Source organism: Leucoraja erinacea, chromosome 2 (assembly GCF_028641065.1).
Source record: "Leucoraja erinacea ecotype New England chromosome 2, Leri_hhj_1, whole genome shotgun sequence".
NCBI lineage: Eukaryota > Metazoa > Chordata > Chondrichthyes > Rajiformes > Rajidae > Leucoraja > Leucoraja erinaceus.
This window is the reverse complement of record NC_073378.1, coordinates 119,514,874-119,541,111: the sequence shown is the minus strand read 5'-3', so window position 1 is coordinate 119,541,111 and position 26,238 is coordinate 119,514,874. Positions and strand designations below refer to the sequence as shown.

At 43.2% G+C, this 26,238-nt stretch overlaps 1 protein-coding gene across 8 annotated transcripts in view; it reads right to left on the bottom strand.

Moving 5' to 3' along the window:
- zmynd11 (zinc finger, MYND-type containing 11) overlaps positions 1-26,238 on the bottom strand; it is a 129,854-nt gene that overhangs the window by 33,686 nt on the left and 69,930 nt on the right. For all 8 annotated transcript variants that reach the window (XM_055664642.1, XM_055664628.1, XM_055664648.1 and 5 more), the window contains 3 exons: positions 20,794-20,871; positions 7,876-7,968; positions 4,627-4,714 (listed from right to left, as the gene is read on the bottom strand). In XM_055664642.1, the coding sequence (XP_055520617.1) occupies positions 4,627-4,714; positions 7,876-7,968; positions 20,794-20,871 (259 nt within the window). The remainder of the gene's footprint in view (positions 1-4,626; positions 4,715-7,875; positions 7,969-20,793; positions 20,872-26,238) is intronic.

Genomic DNA, 26,238 nt, shown 5'->3' with positions numbered 1-26,238 from the left:
AAAGAGAACAGCATTCTTGCCTCAAGAGACAGAGATTCGAGCACAAAGTGTAAACTGACATTAATTGTTGCCCTGAAGTGGTATGCAGTTGTCACCCATGTCTGCTCTCAGAGTAGGCAAAATATTCCATTTGTTAGAATGGACACATCGTGGTGGCCTGACTATCGTTTCTCCTTATGGAGCAATACCAAGAATTATAAGCAAATTATTAGAAACATAGAAAATAGGTGCAGGAGTAGGCCAATCGGCCCTTCGAGCCAGCACCACTCAATATGATCATGGCTGATCATCCACAATCAGTACCCCGTTCCTACTGTCTCCCCATATCCCTTGACTGCGTTAGCCCTAAGAGCTAAATCCAATTTTCCCTTGAAAACATCATGAATTAACTATCATGATTCCTCACATTATTGCAGTGACTAAACATTAAAGTGCTAATCACCTGTGAAGCACATTATAGAATATTTTTCCTTTCTTTAATGGGCATTTGGAAAAACAGAGAATCTAAATTAAGATGCAAGGATACTAAAGGAAATAGAAGGACAGAAATTTGGAACAAAAATTTCAAGGAACTGAAAATACTTTCCAAACTAGAAAATGAATGGACATCAAAGCAACACAGAAATGATTGTATATAGACTGTTTAGCATTAGAACACAGCGATATTAAACAGATTATGGAGAAAATGGGGTATTAATTAAAGATTTTTACAGAAGGAAAGTCATAGCCCAAATAGAATTTTGTTTGATGTAGTACAGAAATAGCAAGTGATCACTTGCATTAATTTGAGTACAATTTGAGCACTAAGAAAAATGAAAAGGAAGCAGATTGATTGACAGAGTTGTGAACATTTACAACTGAAGCCGAAAGACCGAGAACTTTTCGTACACAATATTAATTTTACCAGACAAGGACAAGCGAAAATTGATAAAACATTAAATAAAGCCAAATGAATAGAGGTGATAATAATGCAATATATTCCTCTAATCAGAAGACATTTAAGCTCTGGTCCTTTTGAATTGCCAAATAATAAAAGTAGAAAATAACAATAACCACCTTATTTAAGGATTAAATTGATAATGGAAAATACAGGATTCTTTTTTAAAACTATAAAACAATTTTGAGATAGAACTTATGGAGGCATGGTGAAAATGGTGTACACCAGGAAATAAATTTAAAATATACTAAAGGAGGTTACGATTCAAAACAGTAAAACAATTAATGAAGAATATTGCAAAATGCTTGTTAACACAAAGAATGATCAATATGGAATAAATTTCCAGATAGACCACAGAAAACTGAAAATAGAAACTTCCAACATTTAAAAATGACTGGAAGAGTTAATGTAACAATTAAATTATATGCTCCTGCTAACAAAGATTGAAACTTTGATTCTTCCCTCCAAGGTCTGAATACTGTCTTGTCCTGGAAGCTTACCGAGTTACATTTCTGTCTAACCTTCCTCTTACTGGATTGCTAAATATAAATTAATTCAGATTTGGTTCTCCCTGCAATTATGGAAAAAACTTACTGGATGATGAAATTACTTGATTTTATTAAATACAGGATTTCAGGGTTTAAGAAAATTAATTAATCTAATTCAAGACAGAGAAACATTTCAGGGATACAGATCAAGAGATATATTTTTAATCCCCAACAATCCCGCATTTTAACTATATAAACAAAATATCACAACACAAAGGAGACACAAGAGACTTCAGATGCTGGAATCTGGAGCAAGAAACAAACTGCTGGAGGTACTCAGTGCATCAAATAACATCTGTGGAGGCAAAGGGATTGTCGACATCTGGGCCATGTGCCGATGTGAGTTCTCAACCCAAAACACCGACCATGCCTTTGACTCAACAAATGCTGCTCGCCCTGCAATGTTTCTCTCGGAGGTTGTTTCTTTGCTCAACAGTAGTTTCCTGGAGCTATTTGTTTCAATTCTGCTTTCAATACCAAAAGCTCTATATTGTATCGACTCATTTATTCTTTACTAAAATGTAACAATCATAACAAAGGAAAAGAATGATCCCAAAACTGGACAAAAATACAACATTTTCCAGCATAGCATAGCTAAAATCAAAATAAAATGTTCATCTAATTCAGATTCCTCCACATGGGGTAGCAGCCAAATGATAGCCCAAATGTTATTTTCTAACAATCGAAACAGCAGCTGGAGGGAGCATAATTAGCTCAAGTTGATTTCCCCCTTCCCTCACTGTAAAGAAGTGTTATCGACACACTGTGACTTTACTTCTTTATTACATTCATACTGTGGCATTGCAGAGAGCACTGGCTGTACGTGGCCTGTCATGGAAACTAGAGAGCGATATGTGGGTGGGGAGGTTGTACGGCGGCAGGTGAGACGGCTGCAATGGAACAGGTGAGCTGGGCGGGGACGGAGAAGACAAGGGCAGAAGGGCATGAGGGGATGCCGCAGGCAGGTGAGGGAGGGTGAACCGGAGGGGGAGCGGACGGATAGAGCTGTGAGGGTAGAGACCGTGGCATGCGAGGAGCGTCCCCTCATGCCCTTCTGCCCTTGCCTTCTCCGTCCCCGCCCGGCTCACCTGTTCCAGTGCAGCCGTCTGCACCTACTGCCGTACTGCCTCCACTTATTCCTGCAGGGAGGGGAGATGGCGAGATGCAAACCCGGTCGGGACGTGTTGTCAAGCCGCCTGTCCGCTATGGCGATTTTGCTTAACCATTTCTACTTTGTCCCTCATGGCGAAGGAGACACGGTGTGGCGCACGGACCACTGGCACGACCTTGCGGTCGACGACAATCTTGTAGTTGTAGGGCAGCTTGCCCAGCTCGTCATCAAAGCGGTCAGGATATTCAGCCAACGGGTCCATTAGGGCTTGCACCTTGTGGATGTCACGGTGGAAAGAGACCAGGCCCAGGTCCTGGCATGCTTGGTTGCCCAACAGGGTAATGCAGTTGGAATCGAGAAGATAGAAAGTGAGGGGCCGAGAGGTGTCCAGTATCTTGCAGCGCAGAGTTGCCTTTCCCACAGGAACAAGCACCCCTCCCCCGTATGCATGCAAAGTGGAGCGATCAGAAGTAACTTGCTCATTAGTCCTAATCTTTTTGAAGAGGATTGTTGACATAACATTCGCAACAGCTCCGGTATCTAACTTAGCGGTGAAGGTCGAGTTATTCACAGTTACATGAACTGAAGGGTCTGTTATCACTGCAGGTGCATCCAACACAGAAAAAATGCTGGTCTCCCCCTGAGAGGACCCAGATTCAGATACAGGGAAATCGTCGAGATGGTACTGGGAACCGAGCTCGCTATCAGTTTGCTCCAAGTTGTTTAACATACGCCTTGGAGCAGCAGGTGGCTTCCCACGGGAACGGCAGGCAGCAGAAAAATGGTTGAGTTTCTTGCAGTAATTGCACGTTTTGCCCAAAGCAGGGCATACATTGTACTGATGAGTGGCAAAGTTACAATTGGGGCACCTTTGCTGGGAACGTGCCCCGGGAGCAGTGCCGGACCTCGGGGGTCGTGGCGGGGTAGGGTTCTGTCGAGGGCGGGTAACGCCGGCAAAGTTAATGTCCTGATCAGCCGGTGGCACTGCCGTAGTGACGGCTTCGGCTAAACGGCAGGCATGCATAGCCTCGTTGAAAGACAGGTCGGGCTTGCGCAAAAGTTCAGTCCTTAGCTTTTCATCGCAGAGACTGTAAACCAGAAGGTCCCTGGTCAGCTCCTCGGGGGTCAGCGTCTCAAGGCGGCACCGTCTGGCCAGGTGTCGCAGCGCAGCAACATAGTTCTCAGCAGATTCACCAGGGTGCTGACGCCGCCCGAACAGTTTGAAACGTTCTAAAATGCAATTAGTTGGAATGTCGCAAATCGCGGTAAACTTAGCCAATAAACATACCGGGTCCCGAACAGATTCACCCACATCATCAAATAAGTCTGACCGAGCCAGGGCATCGGGACCAGCCAGGTTAAGGAGCAGAGAAGCTTGGACGGCAGGAGTAGCGGCAGGATGAGCGATTGTGACATAGTGGTCGAAGTCACGTCTAAAGACATCCCATCGATGGGCAATGTCTGCATCGAAAACGAGCACATCGGGTTTGCGGCAAGAATTGGCCATAACGAGGAAACAAGGAGGGGGTAACAGAAAACTGGGGCAAAATTAAATAAAAAAAAAAAAAAAAAACCCGATAAACATGAGGCGCAAGGGGTAAGAGTTTTGACACCATGTAAAGATGTGTTATCGACACACTGTGACTTTACTTCTTTATTACATTCATACTGTGGCATTACAGAGAGCACTGGCTGTACGTGGTCTGTCACGGAAACTAGAGAGCGATATGTGGGTGGGGAGGTTGGAATTATACTTGTGATATGGGGAGTGGTTAGTAGTGATGAGGTAACTATATTAAGGGTCACATGCATATGTCATCTACACTCACTAGCATCTATCCTTTCCTGATAAGATAGCAAACATGGAAAACTCTCTCCACTTATGTCATAGCTCAGAAGAACTGAAATTCTCAGTTGATCTAACTTAACTTGGTTTTCAGTATTGATCAATTCTAGTGGTATTAACTGTCCAGTGGTATGGCACATCAGCACAGTCAATGAACAACTATAGACATTTAAAAAAATCTTACCTCCATAGAAAAGTATGGTATTGTGAAGAAGCAACTGGGCATCAGCTTTAAACTCATCAAAACTTTTGTATTTGTTTTCATTTAATTTCTGGAAAAGAAAAAAAACGAACAATTTTAAAGACATCATTGAACACTGCTAGCTAGTAAGCTGCTAATTTCGCATTACTAAGTCATTCATATCCTGTATTATTACAAAGAAAATTGATTACAATATTTTTGTATTTTAATTGATGTTTTGGGAACACATTCCAGTCTAAATTGTAAACTTTATAGTAATAGGCATTGAGCTTTGCCTGCTATTACAGTTTGAAAAATTCAGTTTAGTTTCCTGTATTGGTAGACTATACAGATGAGGAATTCTGGTGACAGCTGCTCACGATCAAATGACTTAATACAAGTGTGTGTAATCTGGCACATTATTCCTATGGTGGCCCTTCGAGAATTATTCATTTACTTTCACTTCTGTATAACCTTAAATATTTTCCCCATCAGAAAGTGAAAACAGAAAACGCTGGAAATATTCAATATGTCAGGTCACATCAGTGAGAAGAGAAATGGCCAATATATCAAATTGAAGAACTTGTTTTACTGTTTTCTTCCCACAGATGTGACGTACCCTGCTGAGTCATCCAGTTTGTTTTTAATTTTAGATTTCCAGCATCTGCAAATTTGGTTTGAGTTATTTTTAAAGTTTTCAGTGCATATGTCTCCTTCATCTATTAAACAATACACTGCGATAACCTATTGTTTTTTAAAATCTCATATTACGGGCAACTTTTTTTGTGACAATTAATAACCATATAACCATATAACAATTACAGCACGGAAACAGGCCATCTCGGCCCTACAAGTCCATGCCGAACAAATTTTTTTCCCCTTAGTCCCACCTGCCTGCACTCGTACCATAACCCTCCATTCCCTTCTCATCCATATGCCTATCCAATTTATTTTTAAATGATACCAATGAACCTGCCTCCACCACTTCCACTGGGAGCTCATTCCACGCCGCCACCACTCTCTGCGTAAAGAAGTTCCCCCTCATATTACCCCTAAACTTCTGTCCCTTAATTCTGAAGTCATGTCCTCTTGTTTGAATCTTCCCTATTCTCAAAGGGAAAAGCTTGTCCACATCAACTCTGTCTATCCCTCTCATCATTTTAAAGACCTCTATCAGGTCCCCCCTTAACCTTCTGCGCTCCAGAGAATAAAGACCTAACTTATTCAACCTATCTCTGTAACTTAGTTGTTGAAACCCAGGCAACATTCTAGTAAATCTCCTCTGTACTCTCTCTATTTTGTTGACATCCTTCCTATAATTGGGCGACCAAAATTGTACACCATACTCCAGATTTGGTCTCACCAATGCCTTGTACAATTTTTAACATTACATCCCAGCTTCTATACTCAATGCTCTGATTTATAAAGGCTAGCATACCAAAAGCTTTCTTTACCACCCTATCTATATGAGATTCCACCTTCAAGGAACTATGCACGGTTATACCCAGATCCCTCTGTTCAACTGTATTCTTCAATTCCCTACCATTTACCATGTACGTCCTATTTTGATTTGTCCTGCCAAGGTGTAGCACCTCACATTTATCAGCATTAAACTCCATCTGCCATCTTTCAGCCCATTTTTCCAAATGGTCTAAATCACTCTGTAGACTTTGGAAATCCTCTTCATTATCCACAACACCCCCTATCTTGGTATCATCTGCATACTTACTAATCCAATTTACCACACCTTCATCCAGATCATTGATGTACATGACAAACAACAAAGGACCCAACACAGATCCCTGAGGCACCCCACTAGTCACCTGCCTCCAACCCGATAAACAGCCATCCACCATTACCCTCTGGCTTCTCCCATTCAGCCACTGTTGAATCCATCTTGCTATTCCTGCATTTATACCCAACAGTTGAACCTTCTTAACCAACCTTCCATGAGGAACCTTGTCAAAGGCCTTACTAAAGTCCATATAGACAACATCCACTGCTTTACCCTCGTCAATTTCCCTAGTAACCTCTTCAAATAATTCAAGAAGATTAGTCAAACATGACCTTCCAGGCACAAATCCATGTTGACTGTTCCTAATCAGACCCTGTTTATCTAGATGCTTATATATATTGTCTCTAAGTATCTTTTCCATTAATTTGCCCACCACTGAAGTCAAACTAACAGGTCTATAATTGCTAGGTTTACTCTTACAACCCTTTTTAAACAATGGAACAACATGCGCAGTACGCCAATCCTCGGGGACTATTCCCGTTTCTAATGACATTTGAAATATTTCTGTCATAGCCCCGGCTATTTCTACACTAACTTCCCTCAATGTCCTAGGGAATATCCTGTCAGGACCTGGAGACTTATCCACTTTTATATTTTTCAAAAGTGTCAGTACTTCTTTTACTTTGAACCTCATAGTATCCATAGCTACTCTACTAGTTTCCCTTACCTCACATAATTCAATATCCTTCTCCTTGGTGAATACCGAAGAAAAAAAATTGTTCAATATCACCCCCATCTCTTTTGGCTCTGCAGGTAGCTGTCCACTCTGTCTCTCCAATGGACCAATTTTATCCCTCCTTATCCTTTTGCTATTAATATAGCTGTAGAAACCCTTTGGATTGACTTTCACCTTACTTGCCAAAGCAACCTCATATCTTCTTTTAGCTTTTCTAATTTCTTTCTTAAGATTCTTTTTTACATTCCTTATACTCCTCAAGCACCTCATTTATTTCATGCTGCCTATAATTATTGTAGATCTCCCTCTTTTTCCGAACAAGATGTCCAATTTCCCTTGAAAACCAGGGCTCTTTCCAATTTTTACTGTTTCCTTTCAACCGAACAGGAACATAAAGATTCTGTACTCTTAAAATTTCCCCTTTAAATGTCCTCCATTAATATAGATCTTTTCCCACTTTGATGACCTCTGCCACTGGAATCAGCACTTCCTTATTTATCACACCGTCACAAATGTTATCGCATACCAAACTGCCCTTCAATCTGAAGAAGGGTCTCGACCCGAAACGTCACCCATTCCTTCTCTCCAGAAATGCTGCCTGACCCACTGAGTTATTTTGCCAGCATTTTGCGTCTACCTTCCCTTCAATCTTCTTCACTTAAAGGAACATGAACATAGTTTCTCCAATCTCTCCAAGCTAATAATGCCTTTGAACCACATTTCTATTGGACAGATATTTCCAAAGATACAATGCTTCCAACTATAGTCTTTCTTTACTCACCTCCTGTATGGTGGCAACATCTATAGGTGTATGCACCAATCTTCTGTACATTGGATGCTTACTTTCTTTTCCCTTTTTACCAAGTTCTGAGGCCTGCAAAAATAATCAGTAACAAAATAAAAACTCAAAACACAATCCTGCCAGTTTGATAGTGCAGAAAACTCACTATCCAACTACTGGAGGTATAGAATATAAAAGCCAAGTAACAGTGAACACATTGTCAAAACCAGTTTTAGTCTTCACAATGAGAAGCATGTTGAAATAATAAAGTTAGGATGCCAACAGTTTATTACAGTATGCAACATCCCACCACAAAAAATAAATAAATACATTGGCTGCCCCAAATGACGTTAATACTGGGTGCAAACTTTCACTTAAAGACAACACGAGAGCTAAGGATTCTGTAACTCCCTAAAACCAGGCACTAACATCACATAGTTCACTATGAATTCAAAAGCCCCACACCACAGGGACCATAGGAGTGATAAGGAAGAGGCTGGCTAAAATTAAAGACCGACGATTAGATTTCCCCACCCCCCCAAAAGAAAAAAATCTTGATGATGCTGGAATTGTGAAATAAAAACAGAAAATGCAGAAAACACTAAGCAGGTTGTACAACATCTTTGACTTGCGATGTTAACTGTTCCTTTTCCGACAGATGCTACCTGATCTGGTGAGAGATTCCAGTATTTCTCTTTACTTGTGTTTTTTATTAAAACCCTTATTACAATGTAATATGTAATATTGACTGCAAAACTTTACAGTGATTCTCCTCTATAGTATCTTCTCCCGAACTTGTCAACCCACTTAGTCGACACTGGATGCTTGGGAATGAGAACCCTGGAACAGATTGCATCTCAGAGGGCAAAGGCATAACAAAGTTATAGTACTGATGAATATAGGTCTTTTGTTGGCACTGAACACAGTTTATGACAGGATCTTTAATTATATTAATGTCTAAATCCTTAGCTCCCTAATAGTAGCGACACTTGTAGACTGCGTGATAATGGCAGCAAATGGTATGCTTGCTTTCATCGTTCAGGGTATTGAGTATAAGAGTCAGGAAGTCATGCTGCACCTTTAAAGGACTTTGGTTGAGCTGCATTTGGAAAATTGTGTGCAGTTCTGGTGGCCTCAATACAGGAAGAATGTGAAGACTTCAGAGAGTGTGCAGAAGAGAATTCAGAAAATGCTGCCTGGATGAGAGGCTGTTAGCTATGAGAAGAGGCTGAACAAACATGGTGTGGTGGCACTGTGTGATGGGCCATGCACTGTACATAACCTTGGGCTCTTGTGGGGGAATGTCACGTGTCCCGGTGACGAGAGGTAAGGGTCATGGTTTGGTCACGGGTGCCCCATGGGAGTATTTAAGGGTTGTTCGCACACGCACGGTGTTGGTGAGTGAGGAGAATTAGTGTAGTAATAAAGAACCAGTATTTCGGACAAACTTCGTGTCTGCCTCATTCTTTAACGGACAACTCCGCATCCGCTACATTTGGTCGACGTCCAGAATATATATTCTGGAAGAAAAATGCGCCCCGCAAAAACCTAACCCTCCTCCACCGACGACGACCAGGCCCAACTCAGCGCCATCGCCCTGAAGCTGCCGACCTTCTGGACCACCCAGCCGCAGGTATGGTTCCAACAGGCCGAATCTCAATTCTTCATCCGCGGGATAACAAACGATGAGACCCGCTACCATTATGTGGTTGACCAAAAAACGGCCGGGCGAATCATCTCCTCCCTACAGGATCCACCAGCGGCCGATAAATATGGTGGTCTGAAGGCGCTGCTGCTCCATACCTTCGGCCTCAGTCGGATGGAGCGAGGTGCCCGCATTTACAACATGGCCGGGCTCGACAACCATAAAACATCGGTCCTAATGAGTGAGATGCTCTCGCTCATGGACGGCCAACACCACTGCATGCTTTTTGAATATGTCTACCTGCAGCAGCTTCCAGGCAACACCCGCTCGCTCCTCACAGGGGTAAGTTTTGAAAACCCCCGGGCTCTAGCGGAGTGTGCTGACGAGCTGTGGCTGTCCAGACGATAGGAAGTGGGCCAGCTAGATGGAGTGTCCACAGTGCCCTGGAAGATGCAGCAACCTAGAGCCACGCCCACCAGGGGCTCCACGAGCATCTGCAGCCTGCACTTAAAGGGGAAGTCCTTAAAGGGGAAGTCCTTAAAGGGGAGTGGTACTTTTACCACCAGCGTTGGGGCACGGCAGCCCGCAAATGCCGCCCACCCTGTGCGTTTCTGGGAAACTGCGAGGCCGGCCACCGGTAATCACCGCAGCAGTCGGCAAAGTTCACCGCCTTTGCATTCGGGTGAAGATTTTTGGTTGATACGGGGGCCGAGGTAAGCGTGGTGCCCCCGTCCGTGATGGACACGTGTGCTGGTAAGCGGGAGCCCTTGTTGACTGCTGCGAATGGCAGCCCCATAAGGACGTATGGGGTCCGCACCATACCTGTAATATTTGGCACCTGCCATTTTTCTTGGCAGACGTGACCCAGCCATTGTTGGGTGCAGATTTTCTCCAGGGGCGCAATCTCTGCTGGTGGACGTGAGGGGACAGTGCCTTGTCACGTTTCTACGCTCGAGGCAATCTCCTTGCGGCCTGCTGCGTCTGCTGTGCCAATTCGCAACCCGGTGGCAACGGCGGAATTTTGGCAGAGTACCCGGCTATCCTGACCCACTCATTTCGACTTGATCAACTCGAAGTATGGGGTCCAACATCACATTCTGACTTCGGGCCCACCGCTTCACACCCGTGCCCGCAGACTGGCCCTCGACAAACTCCGCTTGCGAAGGCAGAGTTCCAAAAGATGGAAGCAATGAGAATTGACCGGCGATCAAACAGCCCATGGGCCTCCCCTTTGCACATGGTGCCCAAGGTCGCCAACGTCCGCCATCTCGGGTCCCACCTAGTTCGTCCTTACCAGAAAATAAACCTTTGCGTGGGAACGTACGTACGAGGTCCGGCCCATCATTTTTTGTGCCTCCGGTTCAGGAGGGGGGGGATAATGTGGCGGCAATGGGTGATGATCCATGCACTGTACATAACCTTCGGTTGTTTGGGGAGTCATGTGTCCCGTTGACGAGAGGTAGGGGTCTCCGTTTGGTCACGGGTGCCCCTGGGGAGTATTTAAGGGTTAATCGCGCGCGCACAAGGTTGGTGAGCGAGGAGGGGTAGTGTTGTAATAAAGAACCAGTATTTCAGACAAACTTGGTGTCCGCCTCGTTCTTTCTACTTATTTATTTATTTAATTGATATTTTTATTAGAAGCAGTGTACAGTAGTATAAACCGCGGCATATGACAAAATACATTTATTGTACATCTTCCATTTTAATTTTGACAAAGAAGAAATAGAAAAAGAGAGAAAGAGCAAGAAAGAAAGTGAAAGAAATAGTGAATGTGTAAACGCCTAAACTACCAAATAGTGTAGTCAAAGAGTGAATAAGTAAAAACCTAAAGAAGAATAAGAAGACAAAAACGAAAAATGATTTTTTAAAAAAAAAGGACCAAAACGTGTTGATATACCTGCTTCATTTCTCACCACACCCATCACCCTGTCCGTAAATCGGTTTAATTCCAAAATTGTGTTGCGCCATACTATCCTTGTAATAAATCAATGAAAGGAGACCATATCTTTGAAAATTGCTCTGATTTTCCTGCTAAGACGAGTCTCATATCTTCAAGATGTAGCGTCTCAGACATGCTTGTAATCCACATTTTAAGAGTTGGGGTAGAAGCATTTTTCCAAAATTTAAGCATACGTTTTTTTGCCATTATCAGGCCGTAATTGAAATATTGATAGCTCAGTGCAAGCTCCTGCTATTTTGAAAATAATCAATTCTGTATGGGGGTCCAATTTTGTTTTTAATAATTTTGAGAAAATTTCAAAAATTCAAAAATGTCGGATACAAAAGCTTGAACGCACATACCACTAGATTCAAAAACAACTTCTTCTGCACATAAGACTTTTGAACAGACCACATGTGCCAGAGACAAATTTCTGGATCTTCCAATCTACCTTGTGGTGACCCTTGCACTTTCCATCTGCATTTTCTATGTTGCTCTTTTTCGCACTACCTGATGTACTCATGTATATGATTTGCCTGGATAACATGCAAAATTAAGTTTCTCAATGCATGTTTCTCTACATGACAATAATAAACCAATATCAATATTCAAATGCCTAAAAGCCTCTTGTGATGCCATCATTGTACCTGCTTCCACAACTACCCCTGGCAATATTCTAGGCATCTACTACTATGTAAAAAACCCCCAAAAAAACTTGCTCCACATACCTCCTTTAAACTTTCTCCCTCTGACCTGAATGCTATACCGTCTCGTATATGACATTAACACCCTGGGGAAATGGTCTCTGACAGTCTACTTTATCTGTCACTCAATTTTGTAAACTTGTATTAGGTCTCCCACCAGCTGTCACCACTCCAGACAAAACAATCCCAGCTGGTCCAACATCTAACATATTCCTAATATCCTTACACCAGGCAGGACCTTGATAAAGCTCTTCTGCACCACCTTTGAAGCCTCTGCATCCTTTCCGTATTGGCTAACCTGAACTGAACACAATACTGCAAATGTTGCCAGACCAAAGCTTTATTAAACTGCAGCATGACTTCCTGATTATATTCAAAACCACAAATGACCATTTTTACTACCTTATCCACCTTCAGGGAGCTATACACTTGCACCCCTAGTTCATTGTGCACATCAGGAGTCGCTGCCATTCACTCATTATTCACACTAAATATTTAACCTCCCAAAGTGCATTACCTCAGACTTGTCTAGATTAAATAGCACCTGCAGGAAGATTATCTTGATTTTTCCCTGATTTTTAAACTGTTAGCTGTTCAAACAGATTCATTATAATTCCCAAAAACAAATCAAGGACAGTGGATTCAAAGAACGATTCAACAATCTCTACAATTGAGAAAAACCGTTTTACAAAGTTTTGTTGAGCCACATATTAATCTTAATATCATTGACATAATATTCATCACAATAGCATGTCACCGAAAGGGCAACCTAATTTTTTCCCTGATAAACAAAGCTCTCACCATATTACATCCAGCATCTCTCTTAACGATGAGCGCCAAGCAATTCGATCATTGCCACTTAGACACAATAAAGCATATCGTTGAGATTTCCCTTCAATACAACATTCAAATAATCAAAGATTAAAAATACTAAAATAGACACAAAATGTTGGAGTAACTCAGCAGGACAGGCAGCATCTCATGAGAGAAGGAGCGGATGGCATTCCTTCCCTCCAGAGATGCTGCCTGTCCTGCTGAGTTACTCAAGTATTTTGTGTCTATCTTCGATTTCAACCAGCATCTGCCGTTCTTTCCCACACATTAAAAATACTAATCTCCAGAGCACGATTTCATATCGCTACTTCAATCTAGTGCTCTACATAGAACAATGCGGAACAGGAACAGGCCCTGCGGTTTACAATGTCCATTCCCAACACGATGACAAGCAACACTAATCTCCTATGACCGCATGTCTTCCATATCACTCCATTCCCTGCCTATCATAAAGACTCTAAATGCCACTATCGTATTTGCTTCCATCACCAACTCCAGCAACAGGTTCTAGGAACGCGTCACTCTCTGTGTAACAAAAAAATGCCTATGCAACTCCTTTACTAAGATAATTTTTAAATAATTATTTAAAAAATTGTATTTATCAAATATTATAGTTTAATATAATTAATATCCTTTTCTAATTTAATGTTCGATAGGAATCCACAATCTGAATGTCTTTCATCCTATTTGATACTAAATCTCGAAACATGCGGTCAGCTTTCTGATAATCACCAAGTAACATAGTTTCCTTGTCATGAACTAGAAAACACTGGCTGGTATCAAATATTGATGAAACATAATCAATACTCATCTTTCACAATAAATAAGATGCCGGGTCTTGATGAAAAACATTGATACAATTCCTATTCTGCAATCTTTGCAACATGAATCCCAAAGAAACGGGGTATTTGCCAATTAACAACTTAAAGTATAAGGCCCGAAAAAATGTCCACATCAAATTGATAGTCACATTTTTTTTTTAAATCAAGATTAATAAGAAAGGTAAAATGAAAACAATTGGGGGAAAAAACAGATCATTTTAACATTTTTATTAAGAGGAATTAATAAAAATTAAGGGAATTAGCAGCTTTCAAAGTACTGTTGCTTGCTTGGCAATAAGGCAAACATGTTTCTTTTAGTTAGATGGCCTTTAATCTGGTCAGTTTTTGTGCTCTTAACACAACATAATTATTAACAGAAGTAAACCACCTAATATCTATGCCGAAGATAGACACAAAATGCTGGAGTAACAGCGGGAAAGGTAGCATCGCTGGAGAGAAGGAACAGGTGACGTTTCGGGTCGAGTCCCTACTTACTCCAGCATTTTGTGTCTATAGAGTCATAGTGATACAGTGTGGGAAAAGGCCCTTCGGCCCAACTTGCCCACACCGGCCAACATGTCCCAGCTACACCAGTTCCACCTGCCTGCGCTTAGTCCATATCTCTCCAAACATGTCCTATCCATGTACCAGTCTAACCGTTTCTTAAGTGTTGGGATAGTCCCAGCCTCAACCACCTCCTCTGGCAGCTTGTTCCTTACACCCAACACATTTTGTGTGATAAAGTTATCCCTCAGATACCTATTAAATCTTTTCCCCTTCGCATTGAACCTATGGCCTTGATTCCCCTACTCTGGGCAAGAGATTCTGTGCATTCACCTGATCTATTCCTCTCATGATTTTATACACCTCTATAAGATCACCCTTCATCCTCCTGTGCTCCAAGGGATAATGACCCAGCCGACTCAACCTCTCCCAATAACTCTTCCCGGCCGGCCGCGCAGCCAGAAGGCTTCCCGAAGGGCTGCGGCTGTGGACACGGCCAGAGGTCTTTATCGAGGTCTCCATGCCTTCTGGATCGCCGCGTAGAAGCCCGGCCTGGGGCCTGGCTGGGGCCTCGCGGGTCGGACGGAAGAGCAGGGCCTCGCGGGTCGGAGTCCGGGTCGGCAGAGCCTGCGGCTGGGGCCCGGGTCAGCACCACGGAGGCGTGAAGTGAGGCTTAAGATAGCAGTGAGACCTCAGCGGCAGCAGCAGTGAAGCCTTGCGACATGGGGCCTCGGCGTGGTGAAGCCTCGCGGCGGTGGCGATGCCTTGCGAGTCAACCTATGGTGGAGGTCGATGAGAGCGTGAGAACATCCGTGAGGGGGGAGGGGAAGAACAATGGAGGACCCGGCGTGGGAGGACAATGGACAATTGGGGATGGGGGGGGAAGAACAAAGGACAATGGGGACCCGACATGGGGGAACCGCTGTGTGCGAGGGGGGGTGGGAAAGAAAACAAAAGGAGGAGCCGGCATGCTTTGCAACTTTGTCAGCACCGTAGGTGGCTGCTATTTGTATACATCAGGTATGCATCAAAGAATTTCCCTGTGTCTAGACAATAAAGTATTCCAACTCAGACCCTCTAGTCCTGGCAACATCCTCGTAAATCCTCTCTGAACCCTTTCTAGCTTGACAATACCTTTCCTATAACATGGTGCCCAGAACTGAACACAATACTCTAAATGCGGTCTCACGAACGACTTTTGCAACTGCAACATGACCTCCCAACTTGTATCCTCAATACTCTGACTGATGAAGGCCAATGTGCCTAAAGCCGTTTTGACCACCATATCTACTTGCGACTCGAACTTCAAGAAACCATGCACCTGCACTCCTAGATCCCTCTGCTCTAGAACACTCCCCAGAGGCCAACCATTCACTGTGTAGGTCCTGCCCTTGTTAGACGTCCCAAAATGCAACACCTCACACTTCTCTGCATTAATTCCATCAACCATTCCTCAGCCCACCTGGCCAATCGATCCAGATCCTGTTGCAACCTTTCACAACCATCTTCACAATCTTCAGTTTAAACCAGCATCTGCAGTTCCTTCCTACACAATATCCAATCCTGCTCTGCTAATTATGCAGTCATGGCTGAACTTCAGTTCCACTTTTCTGTACTATCCCCATATCTCTAGATTCCCTTGATATCCGGACATCTGTCAATTTAGACTTTGATTGAATTCAATAATAGTCACCATAATCAGAGTACAGAACCCCAGGAATTCACCTTCTTCCCAGTAAATATATTCAGTTCTAAGTGGCCTATCCCATATTTCTGAGACTTTGACCCCTGGATATAGACTGAGCCAGGGGAAATATCCTCCCTGCATCCATTGTAGGCCCCAGGAAGAATTTTATCTGCTTGAAAATAATCATCATTTATTCTTCTAAATTCTGGCCAATTCTACTAACTCTCTCCTCACCTAGAAAATACATTAACCCAGGGACCACACTAATGAATCCCCACTGTACTCCGTCCAAGTCATGGGTATATTCTTTTTTAAATTAGGGGCCTAAACCTGTAAACAACACTCATGGGTTTGTTTTCATTAAAGACCTATATAGTTTGTAACAAAGTCAACATGCCATTTGCCATGTATTCTAGGACAACCTGGAACTTTTATACAACATTTCCCAATTTGTCACCATGTAGAAATAATCTGCATTTGTACACCAATGCGGACAGCCTTAAGGGACTGTCCCACTTGCATGTATTTGGCGCGACCAAACGTGGTCGCTTGAGGCGTATGGGCACCCTATGGCCGCGCGGGGCCGGTCCCACTTAGAAGCGCGGAATTGTGCGGGGCTGGTCCCAGCATCGCGCGGGGCTCTGAAAATCTGACAGTGTCCGAAATCTTTGCGCGCCAAAGGACTGTCGGCACGCAGGCGCATTGCGGTCGTACGCATCGTCTTGACGGCGTACGCCTAGTCGCGCGATGACGTCACCGCCCGCCGTGGAGTTGCGTGATGACGTCACCGCCTGACGCCGTGCGACGCCCAAATTCAGTCAGCCCGTTTCCTGACCAGCTGATTGGTAAGTATGACGCAAATGACGTCACGCGCGTACTTAGCGCGAACTTCGTGTGAACTCTGCTTCTGTTTGGTCGCGCCAAACGCATGCAATCGCATGCAAGTGGGACAGGCCCTTTACGGTTTGCCTCGCCAACAATCTGTCTGTCCCTTTCTTCTCAGTTGTTTTTTTTTAGTATGTGTTAAATGTATGTTTTTAGTGTTCTTTAGCTTGTTTTATGTGGGGGGTGGGGGAAACCTTTTCCAATCTCTTACCTCGACAGAGATGTGATTTTTTTCTGTATTGTATCTTCATCCACACTACGGCCTAACACCGAGGAGTTGGTGGCCTTTGCTGGAGACCGACTACGAGAGCTCCACCACGGAGAGCCTATGGAACTTTAACATCGCGGAGCCTGCAATCCCTTTGCCAGGGATCCACCTCGGAGCTCCAACCGTGGGTGCCTGCGGACTTTAACATCGTGGAGCTTGTGATCTCTGGTCAGAGATCAACTTCGGGAACTCCAAGCTGCAGGAGCTTCGACAGCCCCGACGCGAGGGCTTTGATTGCCCCGACGCGGAAGCTTCGACCGCCCCGACGGGAGATCATGGGAGAAAAATGAGGGAAGAAAATTAGACTTCCATCACAGGGAGGAATGTGGGGAATCTGCTGTGGTGGACGTTTATGTTGATTCTTATGTAGTTGTGTGTCTTGTTGCTTTTTTTTAAGTATGGCTGCATGGTAATTCGCATATCACTGTACCTTAATTGTTACACGTTACAATGAAAGACATTTGAAACTGATATTTTATCTGCTATGTCCTCGCCCACTTAGCTTGTCAATATCCCCAAAGCTTCTCATAATTTCATATCATCAGCAAACTTGAAAATATGACATTTTGTCCCTTCAGTCAAATTAATGATATAGATTGCAAGCAGCTGGATCTCAAGCACCAATCCTTAGGCATGGCTTGAGAAAGATGTGTTTATTATTACCCTATTGTTTGTTAGTTCTCACTCCATGCACACATAATATCCCATAATCCAAGTGATTCAACCTTTGTGACGGTGCTCCTGAATGGAACCTTACTGAAAGCCTTCTGAAAATCTAAGTGTGTATAGGGAGGTTTCACGGCAGTCGGGTCGCAACCCATGACCCGTACTGTTGCTACGTTACGCCAAGTGGAGTACACGCGATGAACTGCAGGTAGGCACTTACCATTGTTTCCAGCATAGCGGGCCCGTTAAAACCCGCCAAAATTGTCAATTTTTGCGCTGTAAATAATTATGGAAATCGGGGTAAGCGTGAGAGACATTTAGCCTACTTCAGAATTCCAAAAGTGAGGAGAAATGACGGTAGATAGAAGCGAGAGCTGATGGGACAACAACAGCCAGAGTGCTTGGCGAACATTAGCCATTTGCTCACTGCATTTCATCAACTAAGGCATTATTTGTGTTTTTTCTTGATTCCATTGGCATCTAAAAAGTTTCAGAAGTGATAAATCTGGCTGTAAAATTTTTTAAATCGCCCATGGTTCTCATGTGGGTTTTTACATACAAACTGAAAACGCATCTGAAGAAAAAATTACAGCCAGATTTATCACTTCTGAGACTTTTTAGATACCAAAGGAATCAAGAAAAAACACAAATAATGCCTTACTGTTGGTGAAATGCAGTGAGCAAACGTGATAATTCCCAATATTTTCAATTCCGATATCTGCACGGCCAATGTTCGCCAAACACTTTAGCTGTTGGTGTCCCTTCAGCTCTCACTTCTCTTTACCTTCATTTCGCTTCACTTTTGGAATTCTAAAGTTGGGTACATGTCTCACAAACTTACCCCGACTTCCACAATTTTTTACAGCGCAAAAATTCAACATTTTGGCGGTTTTTAACAGGTAGGAAAGTACGTGTTTCTTGCATTAATAACATATACCGGAAGTTACGGATGTCCTCCAGATGGATTGAGCGGCTCCATGCATCAAGCCCTATGACCCAGTGACCTTACGTGCAACCCCCCTATACACTTATTTTTCCTCATCCATTCTACTATTCATTTCCTTCAAAAAAGTCTTTAGTCAAACATCATTTCCTTTTCATATATCCATTCTGATTCTTCCAGTTGTGTTATTCATTTTCAGATATTCAAGTTTAACTGAGATCTAATTTTCCCTGTTATTCATGAGGGGCTTACCACCCAGTGGATCACCATTTTTTTCCCACAGCTCTCTTAAATAATGGAATCACATTTTATACCTTCCAGTTCACAGGAACATTTGTTTAATCTATCAAACTTTGGCCAATGATAACCAGTGCATCTGATAACTCTACAACAGCCTCATTCAAACCACTGGGATATAGATCAGCAGGTCCTTGAGATAACAAAAGCCTTTTGTTCTTACTGGCTTTGCTACCAGTTAGTCTAACATTGGTAGTGGGGAAACTGCTAGAGCCAGTTATTAAAGATGGGATAGCAGCACATTTGGAAAGTGGTGAAATCATTGGACAAAGTCAGCATGGATTTACAAAAGGTAAATCATGCTGGACGAATCTTATAGAATTTTTCGAGGATGTAACTAGTAGCGTGGATAGGGGAGAACTAGTGGATGTGGTGTATCTGGACTTCCAGAAGGCTTTCGACAAGGTCCCACCTAAGAGATTAGTATACAAATTTAAAGCACACGGCATTGGGGGTTCAGTATTGATGTGGATAGAGAAATGGCTGTCAAACAGGAAGCAAAGAGTAGGAGTAAACGGGTCCTTTTCACAATGGCGGGCAGTGACTAGTGGGGTACCGCAAGGCTCAGTGCTGGGACCCCAGCTATTTACAATATATATTAATGATCTGGATGAGGGAATTGAAGGCAATATCTCCAAGTTTGCGGATGACACTAAGCTGGGGGGCAGTGTTAGCTGTGAGGGAGGATGCTAGGAGACTGCAAGGTGATTTGGATAGGCTGGGTGAGTGGGCAAATGTTTGGCAGATGCAGTATAATGTGGATAAATGTGAGGTTATCCATTTTGGTGGCAAAAACAGGAAAGCAGACTATTATCTAAATAGTGGTCGATTAGGAAAAGGGGAGATGCGAGACCTGGGTGTCATGGTACACCAGTCATTGAAAGTAGGCATGCAGGTGCAGCAGGCAGTGAAGAAAGCGAAAGGTATGTTAGCTTTCATAGCAAAAGGATTTGAGTATAGGAGCAGGGAGGTTCTACTGCAGTTGTACAGGGTCTTGGTGAGACCACACCTGGAGTATTGCGTGCAGTTTTGGTCTCCAAATCTGAGGAAGGACATTATTGCCATAGAGGGAGTGCAGAGAAGGTTCACCAGACTGATGCCTGGGATGTCAGGACTGTCTTATGAAGAAAGACTGGATAGACTTGGTTTATACTCCCTAGAATTTAGGACATTGAGAGGGGATCTTATAGAAACTTACAAAATTCTTAAGGGGTTGGACAGGCTAGATGCAGGAAGATTGTTCCCGATGTTGGGGAAGTCTAGGACAAGGGGTCACAGCTTAAGGATAAGGGGGAAATCCTTTAAAACCGAGATGAGAAAAACTTTTTTCACACAGAGAGTGGTGAATCTCTGGAACTCTCTGCCACAGAGGGTAGTTGAGGCCAGTTCATTGGCTATATTTAAGAGGGAGGTTGATGTGGCCCTTGTGGCCAAGGGGATCAGAGGGTATGGAGAGAAGGCAGGTACGGGATACTGAGTTGGATGATCAGCCATGATCATATTGAATGGCGGTGCAGGCTTGAAGGGCCGAATGGCCTACTCCTGCACCTAATTTCTATGTTTCTATGTTTCTATAAATTACTAATTAATCTTGTGTGATTTTTGATGCAATTTATAATGTAGCCAAGATCAATGGAAGACACAAATTCAGAACAAAATCATATTGAACTTATTAAACATGGTTTATACATCACAGGACCTTGTTCACTTGAAACGGATACTCACCCTCTCCTTCATGCGAGAAACGATGTAACCCAAATATCGGCCCATAGCCTGCTTGGTCGTGTTCTTCTTTTTCATGCTCTATATGAAAAAAAAATTGAAGAATTACTCACTAACCTATTAATAGCAGTCAGTGGAATAACTTCCCATTTCTGGAAACTCATTGTTTTTGTCTCTCAAACGTTGCTTGCAGCAAACATCACAAAACATTTTATTCAAGGCTCAGGAAACAAATTAGTGCAAAAAATCTATTCTAATGAATCTGAAACCAAATTGTGCCAAAGCTGTATGATTGAAATTAAAATAAAATCCTTCTGGTTTATTCAATGGAGAAAGGCATTACTAACAAAAGCAATGATTTTATTATTTTGAAGGCCCCCCCTCTGGCTTTGACATGAACCACAAATATCTTGAATCAATGAGCTTGGCTGGCGACACAAAATTATCCAAGATTCCAATGCTCTCTGTACCAAATTTTCCACTGTTCTAGAATGGATTCCATAATCTATGTCCAACAATTCAATCCTCAATTCAACCCTCCTTGAACATTCTTTTGTCATCAACCATCTGCACTCTACAAGGTGGCACATCACGTAGGGTTGCTGCCTCACAGCGCCAGAAACCCAGCTTCGATCCTGACCGCAGGTGCTCTCTGTGTGGAGTTTGCACATTCTCCATGTAACCACGTGGATTTCCTCAAGGTGCACCGGTTTCTGCCCACATCCCAAAGAAATGCAGGGTTGAAGGTTAATTGGCCACTTTAAAATTGCCCCTAATGTTTAGGGATTGGATGAGAAAGTGGGATAATATAGAACTAGTGTAGATGAGAAAGTGGGATAACAAGGAACTAGTATGAATGGGTGATCAATGGTCAGTGTGGAATCGGTGCTAAAACTAGCATGAATGGGCAGACTCGGTGGGCCAAAAGACCAGGTTCCATGCTTTATCTCTGAACTGAACCTCTGGATCATCCTTCCCAAAGTCTCTGATGCGCCATCTCTCATTTCCCAAATTCTAATATTTTATTCTCATATATTATCTTGTAATAGAAAACCACTGGATCTGTGGAGTTTGTGCTGCATCTCAAAGCAATCCCATCAACTCCAATGTCCCATATATTTCCTTGCAAACCTTTTTCTTTCACATGACCATCAGCTCCTCTTACTACCAAACTACATTAGGAGTCATTTACAGCAACCCCATTAGAATGTGGGCAGAAACTAAAACACGAGGGACAAACATGGTGACAGAAAGGAGGTGCAAAATACATATAAGCAAAAATCAAGGTCAGCACTGATCCCGCCCAGGTCAGTGGATCTCCGATGCACCAGTACTGCTGCATCAGTTCCACTCATGTTTAACACAATCCTGGAAAACACTCTGCCTAAAGTTAATCATATGTCTCTGATATCGTCCTTCAGCTCAGTTTTGATATATTTATATCACAAAGTGGATTTTGATTTTGTATCTTGCACATTCAATATACAAATACAATGTATCGGTATAGAACTGTACTTTAAGATTGAAATAAATAAAAGTGGTAATAATAGCAGGGGTGCAGATCTCGGTTTTCTTATTTTGCTAATAGTTCTGACATTCCAATGGTGAATGTTCAGCACAAACAGTGTAGGCCGAAGGCCAAGGAGGACACAAGCAGGAGATCTTGCCAGCTCTGATGTTGGACTCGGCAATGAGTCCAAGAGCTTAGCATAAGCACCATGAGCTGCGACTCCAAATGCATCTCGTCTTTCAGTGTATGCTGACCATGGTCACCAACATTGTCACCAACATGTCAACCAATGGTCACCAACGGGTGAACATGAAAAAAGCTGTAGGCCAAGATGGCATCTCGGGGCGAGTACTTAAGTCCTGTGCTAAGCCACTAGCTCCGGTGCTCACTACAATATTCAACCTCTCCCTGACCAAGTCCGGGGTCCCTGCCTCCTTCAAAAGATCTGTCATTGTACCTGTACCTAAAAATGCCTCCCCAGCCTGTCTGAATGACTACCATCCTGTGGCCCTCACCTCGGTAGTCATGAAATGCTTTGAGAGGCTGGTCAAGAAACACATCTGCACCTTCCTCCCTCGCAACATGGACCCGCTACAATTCGCATACCGTCCGAAACAGATCCACGGACGATGCGTTCTCCCAGGTCTGCACACCGCTCTCTCTCATCTTGATAGCCAGAAGGGGGGCTATGTGAGGATGCTGTTCATAGACTTCAGTTCAGCCTTCAACACGATAGTCCGCACCAGACTTGCCGAGAAGCTGCAGGAATTGGGGCTCAACACCTCCCTGTGTGCCTGGGTCCTCGTCTTTCTCACCGCCAGGCCTCAGGAAATACATCGAAGTCCCTCACCCTGAGCACAGGATCACCCCAGGGTTGCGTCCTCAGCCCCCTATTGTACTCCCTGTACACACATGACTGTGTGGCTAGGTTCAGCTCCAACTCAATAATCAAGTTTGCTGATGACACTGTGGTAGTGGGCCTGATCTCAGACAACGATGAGAAGGCCTACCGGGAGGAGGTGGCTGATCTGGCACTCTGGAACCTCCTCTTGAATATCAAAAAAAACCAAGGAGCTGATCGTGGACTTTAGGAGGGCACATCATCCGAGGACATACACTCCATTGAAGATAGATGGGGATACTGTGGATAGGGTGAGCTGCTTTAAATACCTGGGAGTCCACATCTCAGAGGATCTGACATGGACATCACACGCTGCAGCACTGGTGAGTAAGGCAAGGCAGCGCCTTTACCACCTCAGGCAATTGAGGAAATTCAGAGTGTCTCTGAGGATCCTCCAGTGCTTCTACTCAGCGGCTGTGGAAAACATCGTGTCCAGAAACATCACAATTTGGTTTGGGAATTGCTCTGCCCAGGACAAGAAGGCTCTGCAGAGAGTAGCGCGTTCGGCCGAACGCACTATAGGAACTACACTCGCCCCCCCTGCAGAGACCTATACATCAGAAGGTGCAACTCCAGAGCCAACAAGATCGTGGGAGACCCCTTCCACCCCAGCAACGGACTGTTCCAGCTGCTATGGTCAGGCAAACGCCTCCGTTGCCATACTGTGAAAACGGAGAGGATGAGAAGGAGTTTCTTCCCAGAGGTCATTAGGACTGTAAACTCCTATCTCACCAGGGACTATCTTTACTGTACCATTTTACTGTTGTGTGGTGTCTTTTTAAAATTGCTGTTTTTTTCGTTTTTTCCTCCCACAAATATGTAATATGTGAATATGTGTTTCTGTTCCATTCTGTTTTGTAAGGTTTTTTTTTGCACAATCCGCGAGCATTGCCACTTTTCATTTCACTGCACATCTCGTATGTGTATGTGACGAATAAACTTGACTTGACTTGAACATTGAATGAAAAGTTCAGGAAAATCAATTGGCTGTTTGGCTCCATTTTACCTTTTAATTAATTTTGTATATTAAAACCGTACAGAAATTTCTACTAAGCAAATGTTCTATTTTTATGCCATAAAATCATTGGAACATTTTCGGAAATATCTCTAATTAGATAGTTCAAAACCTTTCAACAGCAACAGTCCAGAGTGCAGCCAAACAGTCCAGAGTGCAGCCTCAGGCTCCTAGCACCTGAGGCATACGCTTTGCCTTGTAGGTTGGTTGAGCTAATGAGACCTTGAGGAGGATTGGAGGAGCACGGCCACAAATAAACAATGCAGCCAAAAGAATAGCACATGGAATTCACATTGATAGCAAGTCAGATTGCAGAATAACAGGACGATTTTCTCAACCTTGGAATTTATATTTTTGCAATGATTCATTAAAATATTTACACTACTTTGCTTTCTCACATTGCTTTGTTTAACGATTAAATTTTTTTTTAAAAAGGGCTAAGAACAGTTGAGAAATAAAGGGATATGAACCATGTGTGGAAAATTATGGTCCGTGTAGGCATGGTGAGCTTAATCGCCCATTCCTGTGTGTGTGTGTGTGTGTGTGTGCCTGTGTGCGTGTGTGTGTGTGTGTGTGTGCGTGCGTGAAATATAATTTGAAAATTTAAAGATATCCATAGTCAGAACTAATCAAATCCATTCACAGATTGAGATCAACATTTACACTGATCAAAAATAAGGATGAAGGGTGACTTGGACAGGTTGGGTGAGTGGGCAAATGCATGGCGATGGTATCCACTTTGGTGGCAACAACGGGAAGGCAGATTATTATCTGAATGGTGTCAGGTTAGCAAAAGGGGAAGTACAATGAGACCTGGGTGTTCTTGTACATCAGTTGCTGAAAGTAAGCATACAGGTACAGCAGGCAGTGAAGAAAATTAATGGCATATTGGCCTTCATAACGAGGGTAGTTGAGTATAGGATCAAAGATGTCCTTCTGCAGTTGTACAGGCCCTGGTGAGACCACACCTGGAGTATTGTGTAAAGTTTTGGTCTCCTAATTTGAGGAAGGACATTCTTGCTATTGAGGGAGTGCAGCGTAGGTTCACGAGTTTAATTCCTGGGATGGTGGGACTGTCATATGATGAAAGAATGAAGCGACTGGGCTTGTATTCACTGGAATTTAGAAGGATGAGAGGAGATCTCACAGAAACATGTAAAAATATTATGGGATTGAACACACTAGATGTAGGAGATGTTACTGATGTTGGAGGAGTCCAGAACCAGGGGCCACAATTTAAGAATAAGGGGTAGGCCATTTAGAACTACGATGAGGAAAAACTTTTTCACACAGAGAGTTGAAAATTTGTGGAATTTTCTGCCTCAGTGGAGGCCGATTCACTAGATGCATTCAAAAGAGAGTTAGATAGAGCTCAGGGCTAGCAGAAGCAAAGGATATGGGAAGAAGGCAGGAATAGGGTACTGATTGTGGATGATCAGCCATGATCACATTGAATGGTGATGCTGGCTCTAAGGGCCGAATGGCCTACTCCTGCGCCTATTGTCTATGTATCTATCTATGTATCTAAAAAGCAAGAATTTTGTTCACAGCTTTTTCACAGAAAATCCAATGCTAGATTTATATTCATCCCGATGTTAACCCATCACTTGTGAAACAGGAAGCAGAGCTTTGAACAGGTTAAACAGCGTGGTTGGGGAGACAAACAGAGTTTAAATGTAATGTCAAGGACCTTTATCAGAACTGTAAACTCAAGAAAATGAGGGAACATCCATGATGATCTACAGATCAAAGTTGTGAAGGAATCCTTATTTAACAGGAAGAATGGAATAGCCACATTAGTGGGGAGAGAGGTACGAGTGAGAAGGTTGACACGTGATCAGTTTGGTTTCTCCAATGTAGGGATCACATTATGAGCATTGAACGATGAAAGAAATACACTAGAATAGAAAAAAGTGGAAGTAAATTTGCTGCTTCACCAGAAAGAATTATTTCAGGTCCTGGATGGCAGGAAGGGAAGAGGTAGAAGTCCAGGAACTAAATTGCCCACAGTTAATAGGAGGT